Source organism: Podarcis liolepis, assembly GCF_965112155.1.
Source record: "Podarcis liolepis genome assembly, chromosome: 18".
Lineage (NCBI taxonomy): Eukaryota > Metazoa > Chordata > Lepidosauria > Squamata > Lacertidae > Podarcis > Podarcis liolepis.
In genome coordinates this window covers 11,021,775-11,041,588 of record NC_139572.1, presented here as the reverse complement: position 1 = coordinate 11,041,588, position 19,814 = coordinate 11,021,775, and the positions used below count along the sequence as shown (strand labels likewise).

The following is a 19,814-nucleotide window of genomic DNA, read 5'->3' as shown; positions in this document are numbered from 1 at the left end:
TTGTATAGATTCCTACTTGGAAGAAACGTATACGACAGCAGCCTTTAGAAATATACTCCACAACACACAGAGAGACAGCTTTGAGAAGCACAGGTGAATTTTGCAAAAAATACTAGCTTCTGAGTGACAGCTGTCAAAGACCGTGATGCAATCTCCCAACATCTGTCCAATAACAGGTGCAAACATTCGTGGGCTACATCCGACATCCTACTCAGAGTAGACTCTGATGACCCCCCTCCCAAGTTAGCCATGCCCATTCACTGCAATGGGACTGTTTTGTTTCCATTTCATAAAATTTATACACCAAAAATCCCTGAAAACACCCTCAAAGCAGTTTGCAAAAAGATAACACAATAAAATCCAGGAAAATCTGCAACAGTACTTTAAAACATGCATAAGGTTAAAATACTAAAACAGATACTAAAACAAAAAAGTACAGGGATGGCATCTGCTTGATCTCAATAGGCAGGGCGTTTCAAAGTGTAGAAGCAACCAAGTTCTTGCAAACGTGGAATGTTTGTGACCTTCGTTCAGCCCAAGCATTTCTGAAATACTCACGGAGGTGTAATTATATAGGCTGGGCTCTCCACACAGAATTAAGCCAACTCACAATTTAATCTCATCTACACGTGCCTGTCTACACATGGGAACAAGGGACAGGGCCTTCTTGGTGGTGGCTCCTCCCAGGTTTGGGGACTCCCTCCCTAGAAAGGCCAGCCTGGCTCCCTCTTTCCTGTCCTTCCGCCAACAGACCTTTTGGAACTGACTCTTTTTAAAGGAAAGGGTCCTGTGCTGCTTTGACTATCTGCCTTTTAATAGCTCTGTTTCTTTAAGATTGTTTTTCATTCCATTAGAGCTTAATTGCTTTTTAAACTATTTCTCTTTATATGTTTTTAGCTTTTCGTATTTTATCTGTGGTGGTTTTAATTTGAGCAGGTCGCCATGAGTTCCAGTCTTGGGAAAATAATAACAATATTCAGAAGGAGTTCTCATGGGGTCTCAAAATAGGCGACAGGATTGTTCCAGGAGACACTGAGCTCACTTGTGAGTAGACATGTTGAAGTGGCTGCTTTTAAGTGATCCTGTGCACGTTTACTCAGAAGAAAGCCCCATCATGTTCTATCCAACAGCGTTGCAGTGTTTGCACACATATAAAATGGCTCCTGTATCTGTCACACAGATATGGATGCATGTGTTTCACATACAATGTAGAATTCATGCTTTTTAGCTGATTATTTTACTTGGAATATTTTATTTCATGACATTCCCAGGGTATTTTATTGGCTATGTTTTGCAATTTCAAACTCTCTTGTATATCTACAGCAGATTTAAATGTTTGTTTTGATGTTTGATTGTTTTTCATTGTTTCTTATAGAACTTGGAAATTTTCTGGTTTGTTTATTTAAATTTAAATATGTTCCAACCTATGCTGCATATCCTCCAACATTTCTCTGATGAAAATAGGGATGTCCTAAATAATAATAATAATAAAATAATAATAATAATAATAATAATAATAATAATAATAATAATAAAAATAAATATTATTATTAATATACCCATCTGACTGGGTTGCCCCAGTCACTCTAGGTGGCTTCCAAAATACATATATAAACATAATACCGTATTTTTCGCTCTAGAACACGCACCCGACCATAACACGCATGTAGTTTCTAGAGGAGGAAAATCCGTAGGCATGCCACCCATAGGCATTCCCTCCATAACATGCACAGACATTTCCCCTTACTTTTTAGGAGGAAAAAAGTGAGTGTTATGGTGCAAAAAATACGGTAAAACATTAAAAAACTTCCCTATGCAGGGCTGCCTTCAGATGACTTCTACTTATTTATCTCCTTGGCTTGGGGGTCATATAACTCCATCCCCTCCAATGAAAACAGGGGTGTCCTCTCATACTCTTCAACTGTTCTCCGATGGAAATGTCCTAAGGAAAAGCGGGACATTCCAGGATGAAGTCAGAAACTGGGGTAGCTTCTGTCAATGCAGGACTGTCCCTGGGAAATAAGAGGTTTTAGGCTGTAAGCCACTTAGAAGAACCAGCCTGTGAAAAATCTAGACCAGAAGGCAGAGGAAGTTGAGACTGAGGTGGTGAACAGTTCTGGACTGAAGACCGTCATGCCCACAATTGTCAGTAGGTCTCCTCTAAGTAGGAGTAACGCTGGCTGGTTACAACTTAGTATATTTGTTTTAAATAGATAGCAAAGTACTAAGACTGCGGCCATATCAGAATGTATTGTAAGAATATTGCAATATTGCCTTCCTTTCATTTTGGCTCTTCAGCAAGCCGTTAACTGATGCTATGACATTGCTTTGTGATAAGTGGTCAAGAATAAAAACACAATGGCTAGGAATAAAAACAGATTGCTATTAAAGGGACGTCTGCTCAGTACATATGACCGTGTGATATATATGTAGATAGATATCATTTTAGTTATTAATTATTACTATTAATGATTATTATTGTTATAATTATTATTACAGTTTATTTATTACCTATCCTTCACCAGGGCAGGTTACAAGAATTAAAACACACTATTATAAACACTTCAAAACAAAAAATCCGTATCTGAAGAAGTGTGCCTGCACACGAAAGCTTATACTGTACCAGAACAAACTTAGCTGGTGTATAAGGTGCTACTGGACAATTTTTTACTTATTTTATTTTTATTTCTACTTCAAAACAAAGTCTCTGTAGTTCTGTCTATCTGTATATCTATATATACCCAGTGCTTTTTTTCTAAAAAAAAATGTTTAGGGGTACTCTCACTTTGACTCAAGAAAATTGCCATTTTATAGTTCAAATCGGGGAAAATAAATACAGTAAATGGACAAAAGTACAAAGATTCACAAAATGTTTAGGGGGATGCGTACCCCTGCTTCCCCCCAGAATAAAGCACTGTATTTATCCATGTATCTATCTGTATGTGTGTGTCAATATTTCTGTATCTCTATATATCTATCTCACATATGGACACATGCACAGATTAAGAAAACAAGGCTTGTAGGAATCCCTATGGAACATTTACTGTGCAAATATCTCCAGATCTATTCAGAAACAAGCACACACACCCCAAAAAGTTCAGTGGGGCTTACTCCTAGGTAAGTAAGCTTAGGGCTGCACCCTCCCATTGCCCAGGGGTAGGAAAGGGAGTTTTCAGATTCCAGAGACAGAAAGGAGTGGGGAGAGTCAATATGATTTTGCTTTTGTTTTTATTTTTATAAATATCATCCCTACCACCTAGTCAAACGATGGAGATTAACAGGTTTCCCTGAAATGGATGATATGAAGTCAGCCTAGAAAGTTTCATGAAATGCAGAGAGAGAGAGAGAGAGAGAGAGAGAGAGAGAGAGAGATGTAAATCTAAAAAAAGAAATTTATTCAGCGTCAATGTATTATTATGTTGAAATTTATTCTTCTTTTTGCTCATTCCTGGTGTCTTCAAAAAGGGCAGCACTGATTTTTTTAAAAAAAATATTTGAGGAGTTTATTTTAGAAAGTAATGATGGTTGATTAATACTTTAATTTAAGTTTTTGGGGGAGGGGTTGGGTGAGAGAACTGATTCTTAAAAAAACCCATGTGAAATTTGCCAGGTGTTGGAGCACACTGGGCAGAGAGCCTGATCCAAGATAGCTTTTAAAAAAATAAAATAAATCAGTTCAAATCCACAGTCAGAGAATATGCCTATCCAGGACATTTTAGAGAATTTCAGACATACAAAAGATGTTCAAAAAGGTGATTGATTGATTGATTGATTGATTGATTGATTGGCCGGCACATAGATAGGATACTCTCAACAGATGCTTCTGGCTTCACCACATAGTCAGAAGTCCCATAGAGTCCAATGACTGACAGAGAGATAGGACTCTCCTCCTTTTTAAAATATCCTTATCAATAAGATAAAGTATATATTAATAGATGCCTAGAGATTCAAGAAATGTGAACACTTCAGAAGTCAAGACCCATTGAGTTCAATGGCTGATGGAGAGAGAAATAGATACTGTCTGTCTTAGATGAGACTTATAAATAAAAATGAATAAAATGTGCGTTAACAGGTGTCTGTCTAAAGGTTAGCCTCACAGTCCAGTCTTATTCATGCTTACTTAGAAGTAAGACCCACTGAATTCAGTAAGACTCGATTCCCAAGAAACTTAACGATGCAGTTTGTTAATTTCTGGAGATCCTGAAAACTAACTCTCTCTCTCTCAGTGTATATATGCCGCTCTCCATTCATCAGTACCACTGAATGGGACTTACTCTTCAATAAATGCTTTCTAGGATCACAGCCTTAGCAGCAACAAGGTTTTGCAGACCTAAAACCAGAACATTAAAATCAAAGGCAAATAAACCCCAAACCAGTTATTAATTCACATTTGCTTCCCTCCCCTGCTGATCCTGAATGGGTCACAGCGCGACCCTAACCATGGTCTTCTCAGAAGCAAATCCTGAGAAATCCAGTGGGCTTACTCTCAGGTAAAACGGTCAGGGTTGCATCCTGTATCCGAAGTATGTGTGCTAGGAGGCGGGGAGTTGGTTTCTCTTAAAGATGGTTGGCACCTGGTAAAATGAGTCACTGATAGATATGGGGGTGCCAACTTGAATAAAATATTGGGGGGTCCACCTCGCATAATCTATCACAAGATGTGGCAAAGCCCATCAACTGGGGAGGGGGAACCCCTCTCAAAAGGGACCTCCACCCCATGGAGTTTGATCCTATGGATGAAGAGATAGATTGGTATGCAAAACTTCGAGGAATAATTCTGCCTCCTCCCCAGCCCCCTTCCTAATAAGAATACAAAATCAATGTGGCGGACTAGATGGTCGTCTGGAGATCATGGGTTGGGTGGGTTTGTCACTCGCCCCAAAACAAAAGAAACTAAAAAAAATAAAATAGCAAGATATGAACATATTATGCTCAATAATTTCTCTGTAGGCTTATTATTTCTCATCTTTCAATAAAGATATTGCTTTCCAAGGACAAAACACAACCCCCCCCCCGCAAATGACAATCTAACCTAAACAGGGAAACTGGATAAAATGCCTACGATATTCACGTTCATAACAGGGATTCGCCTCCGAAACGGGTTGCAACCCCACTCTGCGCATCTTGGCTAGGAGGCGAAGCCCCATAGGGCTTACTCCTGTGTAAGAGGCTCAGGATGGCCCCCCTGGCGAAAGAGAGGAGACGGGGTGGGGGGAGGTGAGACCCCAGCCAGGGAAACACAGGACGACACCCCCTTTGGCACACCCCCTGAGATGGGACCAACCATTTGGAAGAAGGAGAAGGAATTATCTGCAACACCCCCCCTCCAAAAAAAACCCCCAACAACAGCAGTTTCCTGCAGAGTTGTTCGTAATTTCTATCTGTGGTTTGGCCACAATTATGCAACGCATTTTAGTGCTTTAAGAAAAATGGTTAGTTTTTCTAAATGAGTTTATGGCTGTGGTTTGCTTTCTAAAACCGCATTGAGAGCGGTTTTTTTAAACCCTTAGAAACGGGGCTATTCGAAGGTCTCCCTACAGTACTACTACTACTAGTAGCAATGATGATGGTGATATTATTTGTACCCCGCCCATCTGACTGGGTTGCCACTCTGGGCATTACAAGTTTGCAAACTGTGACTTAATTATTATTGGGTGTGTTTTTTCTTCATACATACTTATATCTTTAAGCCATAGATGGTACTATTCTGATATTATTGCATGTAGGCATCCATTAAACACTTATTGCATCTCTGTTGGGTTGTGGTCAACGTTAGAGTAGACCTATTGCAATTAAAGGGAATCACTTGCTGAGATCCATTCATTCCGATGAGTCTACTCTGAATAGGACTTAGCAGGAAACAAGGCACAGCAGTCCTGAATACTGATAACAAAACAATTTAATAAAAGTTAAACGGTGTACACCTAACCGCATCTACTCAGAAGTAAGGCCTATGGAATTCCTTGGGGGCTTATTTCCAAATAAGCAGAGCTAGAATTCCAGCCTTAATAATAAGAATAATTGTATTATTTATACCGCACCCATCTGGCTGGGTTTGTAAAAGAGGTTTAAAGACTGTCTCATGGCAAATCTAAAAAAAATGTAGTATAAACACAGACAACTGGGAAACACTGGTCTGCGAGCGCTGTAATTGGAGAACAGCCTTGACCAAAGGTGTCCTGGGCTTTGGAGACACTCGAACTCAGGACGAAAGGGAGAAACGTGCTAAGAGGAAGGCATGCTTGGCAAACCCTCACTGGGATCAACTCCCGCCTGGAGACCAATGTCCCCACTGTGGAAGGACGTGTGGATCCAGAATTGGCCTCCGCAGTCACTTATGGACTCGTTGTTAAAACCGTGCTTATGGAAGACAATCTTACTCAGCTACGAGTGATCGCGTAGTAGTAATAAAATGGGTGTCAAAGACAAAGAAGCTAGCAGCCTTGAGTGATTTGCAAAGTGTGTATGTCGTTTTATTTCTGACTTTTCAAGATGAATCAGGGGTTGGGGAAATATTTCTAAATGGGCGGGAACCCCTTTGAGAGAGTAAAATCGACCGTAATATTTACGGTAATAACATTTTTTGTAATATATTATTTATTGTTATTATTGTTGGCGTTTTAGTCCCACGAGTTATTCAATTTATTTATTAGTATTATTAATAAAAAAGTAAACATCAGGAAAGGAGGGGTGGGACGTCAAGAAGTTTTGTATGTATATTTTTATACATAACCTGCATAAGATGTTAAGTGGTTTGAAATATCTTTAGAGACTTAATACAATCTATCTATCTATCTATCGATCTATCTATCGATCTATCTATCGATCTATCTATCTATCATCTTTGCCACCACCGATGGTTGGAAAACAAATAAGGAGGAATCTAAAATCTGAAGTACCGGTATTTCTGAGCAGCGCAACCCTGAGCCCGTCTACTCTGAAGGAAGCCCCGTTGGATCCAATAGGGCTTGCTTCCAGGGAAGGGTGCCTACGTATAGGATCGCTGCTTCTCAGGCGGAGGAGATCCCTCCCTATACCAGTGGCTGGGAGGAAGGGGAGAAAAATGATATAAAATCGATATAAAGGGAGTAAACAGCCCTTTTTTTTTTTTTTTTTTTTGCTTAATATATTTTTACATTTCCTTTTTCTTTTTAGCGGAAGGAACGTTCAACATCAAAGGTTTGTGGGCCGGGAGCAGAAAGGAGGGGAGGAAGGGGAAAAAAATAGAAATGAAACAAAATAGAAATAAACAAAATAACAAACAAACAAACAAACAAACAAACACAAAATGAAAAATAAAATAATAAAAATAAATAAATAAAATAAAATAAAATAAAAATAACCCCCTTTACTAGGATTTCCCGCAAAGGTGGTGGATTTCGTAAGTTGGCCTTAGCTCTCCCCCCCCCTTCCACCTCCATCTCACCTTTTGTAGGCCTAGTAACTTGGCGGCCGTTTTTAAATCATTTTCTCACGCACAAACAGACTCCGCGCCCCCCGCCCGCCCGCCCGCCCAGTCCCCGAAAGGCGAAGAGAGAGAGAGAGAGCGCATTAATAACCAGCACAGACGACGTCAAGTTCAACAGCATGGGGCTCATTCTGAATTTCCATAAGAATGGAAGCAGCATTTCTATGCTCAAACAAGAGAGTGAGAGGGGGGCGGGGGGGCGGGGGGGCGGCGAGTTTCATGAAAGCTTCCAGGAATGATCCAATCTATTCTCTCTCACCCCCCACTCCAGTGCTTTAAATCATCAGCCAACTAGTTTGGAAAAGCTGGAAGAAGCTTTTAAAAACATTTTTTTTAAAAAATTAATAATTTTGCCATTCATCAGAAATAATGGTTTTTTTAACTTTGATTATTTGTATTTCAGGTCCTCTGCGACCACCATCAAATGAAGCGGGGTGGGGAGGGGAGATAGAATGATTTTTGTGTGTGTGTAAGGGGGGGGGGCTGATTACAAAGCAGGATTCGAAAACCAAACGTTGGCTAAAGTTTCCGCAGATTTCGTCAAAAATACAGTTGTTATGGTTTTGCATTTTGCATCTGAAAAATCGGAATTGTTTTTGAAAATAAATTTACAAAGAAGAGGAAGGGATTTTTTTTGTCTGTTTATATTTTTGTGAAAATTAATTTTAAATAAAAAGAAGAGGAAGGAAATGGATGCCTGTTGATGCATCCGCGCCAGAGTCTGACGCGCGGGCATCCTTAGGCTTTAACCCATTTAATTATGGGATATATACACTTTGTGGAGCAGAGAGAGAGTCCACTTCCTCAGGTGCGCATGGTGTGTTTTCTGAGCTGGAGGTGCGCGCGCGTGTGCACACACAAACACGTGTTTTTTCTGTGGGAGGGGGCTTGGAAACAGCGGGAATTCAAATGCGCGGGACGCTTGGGGGTTTTTAATAGTAACTGGCTGGCCAGCTGCAAAACCAACCCATAGAAACCTGGGATGCAGAAAATAAAATATGAGTGGCTCAAGGTCTCTGCCAGAGATGCTTCCAAAGCGAAACTTGATGCCACGATGCATATTTTTAATTTTAAAAATTAATTAAAAATGGTATATTGTCTCCTCTGGCTTCCCCTAACACAGAGGGAGAAGCTGTGTGTCGCTGCGGGACGGTGGATCTAGCTCACTCGAACCCTTTCTGCGGCTCTACTCAGAAGAAAGACCCGAGGGGGAAAGCGACGGGGGTCTTTTAACAGCCACACCTGACACGTGTCTCCTTCTTAGGTCAGTGGGGAAATACTGTTCAGGTTTTACGTCTTCTGGCTAGGTTTGTTTCAAGAAAAAGCCGGCCCATCTGAGCGCAGCAGGATTTACTCCCGGGTAAAGTGTGCATAGGACCGAAACCTCACGCTTCTTTCTCTCCTAGAGCAATAGTTTAATTTGGTTTTTGGCGCGGTCTCCAAAGGGCTTGAACTTGAGCTGGATCGGGACCCTCAGCACTTCCCATTACACGCTCCATTTTTTTCCTTGCTCCCCTCCATCCCAGGTTCTCTCCCCTCGCTCCCCCGCCCCCCCCCCAAATCCAGAGTAAAAAGTAAATAAATTCCAGCACTTACTTGGTCGCTTTCACGGGCGCGCCTCTTCCTTCGTTCTGCTTGCAAAGCCAAGCATATTTTTTTTAGGGGGGGGGGTAGGAAGAGAAGTGCAAATATTCCAACCTCCTTGAGGATGGGAATGGTGAAGAGGGGGATTGCGAAGGAGCTAAGAAATTCCAGCCTCTTTTGCAATGGGGGGGGGAGCCTCCCTCCCCCCGCCAAAAAAAAAAACACACCTCACCAAAACTTCATCAGAGCGCCTCATGCTTTGCAAAGTATTCTTTCCCCCCCAAATTATATATATCTCGTTGTTTGCTTTTGGTTGGCTGGGCAGCAAAAGGAGGAGAGTGGGTGGTGGGTGTGAGAGACGGGTTATCCCCCCCTCCTTTCTCCCCTTTCCAAGTCCAGACAAATTTTCTCACAGATCCAAGGCGTGAGGAAAATGGGGGGGGGGGAGAGTTGAGGCTGGACTGAGCGGGGGCTTTTCTGCCCCCCTTTCCCAAACCACCTTCCAACGTGTCTTGCAAACCAAACAGAGAACTCTTCCCCCCCAAATAAAGACCCTCCCCGAGAGGGCATTGTCTGCAGTTTGAAAAGAACCCAATTGTACTCCTGCATGGACTGAAAAGAGGCGGGGGGTTAGGAATATATATATTTTTCCACCCGGGAGCTCCCTCCCACGCTCCCGAAAAGAGAGGGGTGGGGGCGCGCACCTCACCAATCAGGACTCCTTAAAACCTTCCCCGCCCTGCAAGAGAGAAGGCTTGGGGGGGGGGGGAGGGAAAATAAAGCAACAACTCAGGAAAAATATACGAGGCGCTCAGCGCTACGGATTCATTCGGAAGAGAAGCACAGCAGGAGACGAGGCGTGGATTGGGGGTGGGGGGCGTCAGAGGGTCCTGGAGAAGTTTCAAGTTCAAAAACTTCGAGGGAGGGGGAAGCCTCGAAGGGTTAAAAGAAGCGAGGGAGGCAGCGCCACTCATTTTTTTAAAAAAATTGAAATGTACGCGCGCACCCACAAAATGCACACATCTTTTCCTGAGGTGGTCGCTGGAAAGAAATGATGATGATGATGATGATGATGATAATAGCCAGATATCCTAGAGCCCAGTTCTCCAGCCATCAAACGCTTAAAGGAGCGCGCATGTTGTGTAATAATTCCGGGTATCCCTCCCTGAGCCATCCGATTCAGCCGCATCCTTTCAACTTGGGTACCACTTTTGAGCCAAGAGAAAAAACATGCTTTCTGGATGCTTTCTGGAGAAAGATACTGCTTGTCTGCGAATCTCCCCCCGCTTAGCAAGGATGCTTCGCCGCAAAGAGGCGCAGGGTCTAGATCCGGGAAAGCCTCTGAAGTGAGAGAGGCGAGCAATTCTGGGAGATACGATGGAGGGAGGGAGGAGGAGTTACGTGGGGTTAGCGACGTCTGAGCCGGGTGTTGTTGCTACATAAAAAGAGAGGAATACATATATATGGCTGTAGTCTCTGCGAAAGTGAGAAGAGGGGTATTTGGTGCTGCCTCATCAAGTTCCCACCCTCCCCAGCCCCTCAATAAATATATTTTACAATTGCAGAAATCTCCCCCGCCTTTTTTTTTAAGGAGAAGAGAGGGGGTTTCTTCATATTTTACCACGCAAAGGCATGACGTCGTCACGCCCTCATCGCTGGATAGGCTGCTCAATTTTATTTTATTTTTAAAGATTTATTTTACACACACACACATAAACACACACACCCACACACACACACACCACTGTAGGCATGTGGATTCACGGAGGGGAAATCCCTGGGAAAGGAAAATACGAGCTTTTTTATTTTTTAAAAAAATCTAATCAAAATATTTATTATGGCCATAGACCAGCATGAAGTGAAAGCAGAGCATGCTAAATAAGCGATAGGGCAGCTATAGAGGTTGGGGTACACATACTTATTCTTTCAATTACGATATTCCAGGATAAGTATTTTTATTTACTTTAAAAAGTTAAAATATGCCGAAAGCGGCAGCGGCGAGGAAGCCACAGGACTATCTCCTTGTCTCTATTAATTAAAGTTAATGTATCCAAGCTTCTGAGAATTGCAAATCCGCCTTGAGACCTACGGATGGAGAGCAGTATACAAATAAATGGCAATAAAAATAATAATAATGATAAGAAAATAAAAAGACATGCAGTGTAATCCTAGGCATGGCTGCTTTTTGAAGGACACCCCCCCCCCCGAATTTGCCAACGTTGGTCCTACTCAAGAGTCGACTCACTGGAAATCTATTAAGGAACGTTGGTTTCAGTGGGTGGACTTTGGGGCTGCAAATCCTAACTCAGCTTACTGGGGAGTAAGGGCCATTGGATTCCACAAGTCTTACTTCCTAGTAGCATTAGCTGGTTATCAGCAACTGACATCAATTGCTTAGTCCCAAGTAAGAGGGTTTAGCATAATAGAATGATAGAATTGTAGAGTTGGAAGGGACCCTCAGGGGTCATCTAGTCCCAAACCCTGCACCAGGGGTTAGGACTAGGTTTTAACCTCTGCTTAAAAATCTCCAAGGAGGGAGACCATTCTACTGTCTAACAACACTTGCTTCAGAAAGTTTGTCCTGATGTTTAGTCAGTTCTTGTGACTTGAAGCCATGGGTTCGAGGCCTGCCCTCCAGAGCAGAAGAAAACAAGCATGCTCCTTCTTCCATGTGACAGCCCTTAATATATTTGGATCTCCAAATCCTATCTCCTCTCAGTCTCAGTCTCTTTCCCAGGCTAAACATCCCCAGCTCCTTCAACCACTCCTCATCAGGCTTGGTCTCCAGACCCGTGATCATCTTGGTCTCCCTCCTCTACCCACCTTCCAGCTTGTCAACATCCTTCTTCAATTGTGGTGCCCAGAATTGGTCACAGTATTCAAGATGTGGTCTGACCAAGGCAGAATAGAGTGGGACTCTTATTTCCCTTGACCTGGACGCTAGACTTCTGTTGATGCAGCCTAGAATAGCGTTAGCCTTTGTTGCTGCTGCATCATCCTGTGGACTCATGTTCAGCTGGTGGTCCACCAAGACCCCTCGGTCCTTTTCACATGCGCTGCTAGCAAGCCAGGTGTTCCCCATCCCATATTTGTGCATCTGGTTCTTCCTGCCTAAGCGCAGAACCTGACATTTTCTCCTACTGAAATTCGTTTTGCTAGCTTGGGCCCAGTTCGCCAATCTTCTAAGGTCATCTTGAATCCCGATTCTGTCTCCCCCTCCCAGACTGGTGTGAGATGCAAACTGGAGTCTTCTTCTGCAGCCACCACAGAGAGGGAGTTGACTTGCTTGCCCCCGGAGGAGTTTGCTGGTTGCACCCCTGTTTGAGTCTCTGCTCCGTGTCTCTTCCCACCAACAGGCAGCTTCCTTACAGGGATAAAATGTCTCGGCTGAGCTAAACTGGGACATTCAAGTTACTCCAGGTGCAGAGAGGATGCTGTCACATCTCTGCATGACCCTGTGTGCTGGGCTCGCCTCCTTCTTGTCACATCCTTTTCACATGTCCTGCTAGTAAGCCAGGTGTCCCCCATCCTTTATGAATCATAAAATCATAGAACCACAGACTTGGAAGGGGGCCCCCAAGGGTCATCTAGTCCAACACCCTGCAGCCTTCCTTGGAAGTAAGACCCCAAGTAAACCTGCATTATCTTATCCTGTGTTCTAATGGGATATTGTTACATTGCAGAGCCGCCCCAAGTCACAACAACAAGAAGAAACTTGATTCCTAGGGAAATGTGATCCCACAGTTGCAAAGTTTTTAAGTCTCGTGTTATTTGCTTCAATGATCTATAGAGCACTGAACAGCAGAATAACTGAATCACAGAGTTGGAAGGGAGCATGAATCTTTTTGCCCAACGTGGGGCTCAAACCTACGGGACCGCCTCTCCTGGTCTGCCCAGCGGAGGACCTTAAGGTCCACAAATGACAACACTCTGGAGGTCCCAAGTCACAGGGTGATTAGATTGGTCTCAACTAGGGCCTGGGCCTTTTCAGTACTGGCCCCGACTTGGTGGAGCGCTCTGTCCCAAGAGACCAGGGCCCTGCGGGACTTGACATCTTTCCGCAGGGCCTGCAGGACAGAGCTGTTCCGCCTGGCCTTTGGTTTGGACTCAGTCTGACCCTTATGTTTCCCTCCCCTTAGGGTTTTGATCTATGGGCTACTATTAAAATGAGGCTGCATTTTAAATTGCATTTTAACCTATATTTTAAATTTGTTTTGTTTTCCTATTATGTTTTTAATGTAATTTTACTGGTGTTAGTCGCCCTGAGCCCTGCTCTGGCCAGGGAGGGCAGGGTATAAATAAAATTTATTATTATTATTTATTAAACCCATGGCGTTGAGATTAAGGGTCTCATGCTCTGCTGACTGAGCTATTCCACAGTTTCTAAGGTGTGTACAATGAGGTGCCCCTGCGAAAAATGCAATAGAGATAAAATCAGAGTTAAGGTTTACCATGAAATAAGAAAACAAGAGAGGCCGATTCTGACTCAGATTCAGGAAGAACTTTCAACAGTAAGAGCCTTTTGACAGGAGGAGACTTTTCTTCCTTGGAAGTGTTCAAGCAGAGGTTGGGCAGCCGTCTGTCATGGATGCTTTAGCCGAGATTCCTGCATTGCAGGGGGCTGGACTGGATGACCCCAGGGGTCCCTTCCAACTGCAGTTCTATGGTTTTATAAGATCAATAATGCAGCCTGTGGCAATAAAATTTACCATCAAATGAAACAAAGTTGCTTAAAATAAAAGGGGAAGGTTGAGAAATCAGCAAATTAAAAAGACTTGAAAAGTCTGGTATCTAGATTCTACTGACGGGGAAAATTTGAATTCAGAACAGCAGGAGTTGGATCAATATATTCACAGCTGATGGATGAAAAGAGGGGGGAGTGACATTAAAATCTGCATAGAAGCAGCCCACCTACCCCCAATGGGTGGCTAGAAGACACCTCACCTCTCAACCTGCCTTAAAATATTCAAATCGTTTAGTAATCCAAAGCAAAACTCCCTCATTCACTGGCCAATTCAGATTTCTGGTTGAAATCAGCGACCTCTAGTGGGATGAAGGGACATTGGTCCAAGCTCATTCTGGCTTAATTCACTCCAAATATTGCATTGAGTTTGGTTAGAAAGTCTCAAAGGGAATTCCTCCTGAAGAAATCATATTTTATTAGAAGACTTCTTTCCAACCAGGGTGTATGGGGTTTTAGGTGAACGGTAGTACCCCTGGGGGGACAACACATTGTGCTCCTTCTGGGGTCGTTTTCCCACCTTTGGTCCCCACCTGCACCCAACTCTCACCTGTGGCTCCCAGACGCCGTCAGCAGGAGACAGCGGCCACAATCCTGGGAGCAGCTTCAATTGGCTGGCTAAATCAGGTGAGGGGAGCCGATAGGTCTCAAACCCTCCGTGAGTCAGGGTCTTCCCCTGCATGCGAAGCCAGGCTCAGACGGAGGGAGTGGACGAGACCAAGAGGGAGTCCAGTGGTCAAGAAGGCGCTTTCTGCATGTGCTATAGAGGGGAGTGAGGGGCAGGTGGGGCTCGTCCACCTGGGAAGGGAGCCCACCCAGGAGAAGGAAAACTCTGATACTAAACCTCCACTGCCTTGTGGGATCTCTTCAGGGAAGCAAAGGCCAAGGATTAAACCATGGGTAGTTCGAAAGCACCTCAAAGTACAAGTAGATAAATAGGTACCGCTCTGGCGGGAAGGTAAACGGTGTTTCCGTGCGCTGCTCTGGTTCGCCAGAAGCGGCTTAGTCATTCTGGCCACATGACCCGGAAGCTGTACGCCGGCTCCTTCGGCCGATAAAGCGAGATGAGCGCCGCAACTCCAGAGTCTGTCACGACTGGACCTAATGGTCAGGGGTCCCTTTACCTTTAGGCAAACTAAGGCCCAGGGGCCAGATCAGGCCCAATCACCTTCTAAATCCAGCCCACGGATGGTTTGGGAATCAGCGTGTTTTTACATTAGAATGTATCCTTTTATTTATTTTTAACTCATTATAAATAAGTTCCCAGAACTTCTTCATTTCTTCGCAGGTCCACCACATATGGTAGAAATTGCCTTCTTTGATTTTACACTTCCAGCAAGCCTTATTTCCTGTTTTGTACATTTTCCCTAGTTTTGCCGTTGGGATGTACCACCTATACATCATTTTTTCTAAATTTTCTCTGAGTAAGACACATGCCGTGAATTTCATTCCACTAGTCCATAATTTCACCCACTTATCATATTCTATATTGTATCCCAAGTCCATTGCCCATTTTGTCATGACCTCCTTTATTTCTTCATCTTTAGTGTCCCAATCTAATATGTTATACATTTTAGATAATAACTTGGATTTACCTTCAATTATTTCTATCTGAAATTTAATTTTTTTCTCGTTTATCCCTATTTTTTTGTCTTCCTTCCATACTGCATTTATTTGATGAAATTGCAGCCAGCCTGTTAATTTGTCTTTCAACTCCTCATATGTTCTCAATTTCCATCCACTTTCTGATCTTATCAGTAGGTCTTCATAGGTCAGTCGTTCTTCTTCTATATTTGCTTTTTTGGTTGTTAAAATATCAATTGGTGATAACCACCAGGGTGTTTTCCATTCCAGAAGTTTTTTATTTTTCTCCCAAACTTCATATAGTGGCCCTCTGATAATATGGTTTGAAAAACCTTTATGTACCTTTTCTTTATCTAGCCACAAATAGGCATGCCAACCAAATCTGTTGTTGAAGCCTTCTAGGTCTAACAGATCAGTGTTTTCCAAATTAATCCAATCTTTGATCCAACAGAGGCAGGAGGCCTCAAAGTATAATTTCAGATGGTTCATTATCTTAAGATGTGGACAATGTGGACTAGCAACATATTCTTTAAAAAACAAAATGCCAATTGTATTTAGTGGCTAGGGTACCAGAGGGATTCCACCCATTTTTATGTTGATGATATAAATTGTTTGATCGTATTTAAAACCCTCAAATCTACAAGCTTTCCTTTTGCATTCAGTTCAGCCGCAACAAAAACAAAACAAATGATAATTTAAAAAATTCTATCAGGACTGTTTGCCGGTTAAAGACACTCTGGCTGGTTAATTGTAGGTGTTTTAATGGATCAGATTTGGAAATGGAGAAGAAAGGTTAGAGGATCCCCAAAGGGTCCAACCCACCACAGATTCAGGAAATCTTTAGCCTCTGGTTAAAAAATATCCAGTAGCAGAGAGTTCCCCACCTTCCATTCTACTGTGGAACAGATTGGACTAGCAGGAAGTCCTTCCTAATCTTTAGGGGGAAATCCACTTTTGAAACTCCAGGCCGGCCTGCGGAAAGAGTCCCTTCCACAGCTCCAAGGAGATGCTGCCAGTCAGTGCAGACCATACTAAGGTAGCTGGACCAATGGCCTGACTCAGAATGGAAACCAGCTTTTTATGTTCCAGATTTGGTATCATTTAAAATTAAAAACAAAACCACAGACGAAGTACTGATAGCAAGATTTAGCTTCGATGTAGTGCATTTATGCAGAAATTGTTTTTCAAATAGGATTTCAACCTCACAGTTCCTCTTCCACACACACACACACACACACACACACACACACACACACCACCTTGACTGTGAGCCTCTCTCTTTGGTTCTATTCAAAACCCGCCGGTTGCCATAGCAAACCCAGACTTCACGCAAACAACCCCCAGCCAAGAACTGTGCAGTCTAGGAATGGTCCAATTTGCATATATGCTAATGATAGCATGGCAATCAGCAAACCCTCTCTAGAAAACAGGAGATGCCCTGCTATTATTCAAGGCAATTGGCTGGTCAAATTCCCTCTCCTCTTTGTCATTTCTCCAGGCGTGCACCCCAGGTTTATTTCCCCCCCAAAGCATTCCCCTTCTAGCCATTTTTCCCCCCCTTAGGGGGTGGAATTGATTTCATAACATTTACACACCTTTTTATTGTTTTAAATAAACCTCAAAGAGGTTTACAACAAGATATTCAATAATTGCATTTTTGGTGTTGATTGCTTCCTTTGAAAGCAGGCTGAGTTTCCAGTCCCTTCATCATCTTGGTCTCCCTCCTCTGCCCACCTTCCAGCTTGTCAATATCCTTCTTAAATTGTGGTGCCCAGAACTGGACACAGGACTCCAGGTGTGACCTGACCAAGGCAGAACAGAGTGGGACTATGATTTCCCTTGACCTGGACGCTAGACGTCTGTGGATGCAGCCTAGAATGGTGTTAGCTTTTTTTGCTGCTGCAACACACTGTGGACTCATGTTAAGCTGGTGGTCCACCAAGACCCCTCGATCCTTTTCCCTTATACAACTCGCAAGCCACCTGTCCCCCATTTTATATTGTGCATCTGGTTTTTTCCAGCCTAAGTGAAGAACCTTACATTTATCCCTGTTGAAACTCATCTTGCTACTTTTTACCCGGTTCTGTTAAGGTAATATTCAATTCTGATTTTGTCTTCTGTGCACAGGAGCCAACTCCTAGGGGCGAGGTCCCTTCAACAATCCCCCATAAAATATTTGAGGGGTCTGCCCACCCCCAAAGTTGACTGGAATTGCCATCCAAATAGTGTTTGCATGCTGGGTCATGTGATTATGTGGGGTGGGGGTTATCCTGTGTTTCCCCCCACAGCACAAGACATTTATTTGTTTATTTACTACATCCACGGACTCCAATGCAGGACACACCTGCAATGTTCAAGATTTACATCTTCAGTCATTTATTTATTTACTTTTGGGATGGGTGCAATCTCTTCGCCGTGCTGCAAACTGGCCCTGGTTCGAGGATTCCCCTCCTGGCTCCCTGGCCTTCTCCCTCTTATCTCAAAAACAAGAAAACTTACCAAAGGCATCGTCCATTGTATTCTGAGGTATACTGCCCTTGCACAGTGAGGTTCCATTTAGCTGCCAGTGATAGTCCTTTTCCTTTGTGGATTTCCTCTCGACCCTTTTTCTAAGCCAGGGGACCTCGCCAGAGCTTGCTGCCAGTAATTTGCAAGTGATTTATACACAATGGGGTGAAATAATTTGCTTTTATAAATCCTGAAATCTGCTGTCAATCCCTTTTTTTTTTTTGAGGGGGGACTTTCCTCCCAAATCTCTGGAGATTTAGATGAAACAGGCAGTGGGGAAACAACAATCCCATCTTTTCTTTCAGTTGCTTTCCCAGATTGCCCCACCTATGGGTGCCCACAAGGGGTGGGCAAGGAGGGGAAGTGAAGTCCCCCCATCAGCTGTAACCTCCAAATCCCCAGCTTTCATTTTAAAATTGGGAGCACATTACTAACGTTTGCCGGAGCTGAGATAAGAGGCAAAATGTCCAGGCTACACAGAGTAAATCCATTGGGTTTCATCCAAGGACTTCCTACTCAGAGTCGACCCCTGCAATTAATAGAACAAAGTGAGCCATATCACATAGCTGTCAACTTTTCCCTTTGCTTGCGAGGAATCCTATTCGGAATAAGGGGATTTCCCTTTAAAAAAGGGAAACGTTTACAGCTATGCATATTGATTCATTTCAGAGGATCTGTTCTGAGGAAGACGAATATTGGCTGAAACCCCTTGCAATTAAATGACATGAATTACTTATTTGTATTAATGCCAATGGGTCTACTCTGTGTAGAATATCATTGGCTAAACCACCCACTGGCACTGTTTTCATTTTGTGCATGTGAGAAGCTAGCCTGCTCCCCCAAATTTGGGATAATTTGCTCCCCCAAATCCTTGGAGAAAACTCCCTGTGAACGCTCAAGGCCACAGAAAGTCTGCTCTCGCACATTCACACAACCACATTCAGGCAGATGCTCCCTCCCTGGCTCCATCCGTACATGTGAAGACGCTGAGCATGCCACTATCTCTGCCACTCATCCATGGCAGGTTGTGGGCGACGTGTGGGGACGCCGGGGTGCCTCTGCTCGTCTGCCAGAGGGCGGGAGAGGAAGAGAGAGCAATGGTAAGCCTTGACGTAGTCGTCTCGGGAGTGTAGGTCCATGGGGACATCAGCGAGCGAAGGGCGGGCGCACGGAGAGGCCTGGGGGCCAGTCGAGGCACACGGGGCCGTCGGGGAAGCCCGTTCGGACTTGACACTGATGGGCGGGCGCAGGGGAGGCGAGCCAGAGACGAGCGCGGGCTGATCACCGATTCGACCCATTGCTCTGCAGGGAATACAAGAAAAGAGGGGGGGAAACGATAGTGGTTCCCAACATTCTTATTTGGAAGGCAAGCAAAACACCTTCTATCATCTCCAGATTTAAAGAACTGTTTTCCAAGAACTTCTTCTGTTGGCTTTCTGGATTGCTGGTCCCTAAGAACCGTATGTTCTGGGGTAGAGTGCTCTTGCACATGGAGGCTCCCCTGCAGCTTTTGTGGCTAATGGTCACTGACGACTGGGCCTGGCAGCGAAGGGTTGGTTTCCATTCTTGGTTCTAATCAGAGCACATGGGCAGAGATGAACAGCTTTGGCCTGCTCATTTCAGGGAGGGTACTCAGAGTGAAACTTGGCTGGATGGAACCTTCTGGGTGCTGCCCCCCCCCAAGCCTGCAACTTCAGCTCCCATCCTCTCTGATTGTGCCTCCTGGTAGCTTAGAAAATGAGGATGCAGAAACAGGCATCCTCAAAGGCATCATTGAACAAAAGTGCCACCAGGTGGTAGCAAAGCCTCGCCCAAGAGGGCACTGCTGTCTGACTGACAGGGAACGGAGAGGTTGGTTTTTTGCATGCTTGAGATCATAGAATCAGAATGGTAGAGTTGGAAGGGACCCTGAGGGTCATCTAGCCCAAC

The 19,814-nt window shown here is 43.8% G+C and overlaps 1 protein-coding gene and 1 long non-coding RNA gene across 4 annotated transcripts in view; one reads left to right on the top strand and one right to left on the bottom strand.

Annotated features, from left to right (window-relative positions):
* LOC310697636 overlaps positions 1-19,814 on the top strand; it is a 45,679-nt gene that overhangs the window by 10,814 nt on the left and 15,051 nt on the right. The gene's annotated exons all lie outside the window — the stretch shown is intronic.
* The window catches only part of MEF2B (myocyte enhancer factor 2B), a 37,666-nt gene continuing 35,473 nt past the window's right edge, over positions 17,622-19,814 (bottom strand). For all 3 annotated transcript variants that reach the window (XM_083484037.1, XM_083484036.1, XM_083484038.1), the window contains one exon: positions 17,622-19,187. In XM_083484037.1, coding sequence (XP_083340163.1) covers positions 18,884-19,187 — 304 coding nt within the window. In that variant the 3' untranslated portion in view covers positions 17,622-18,883. The remainder of the gene's footprint in view (positions 19,188-19,814) is intronic.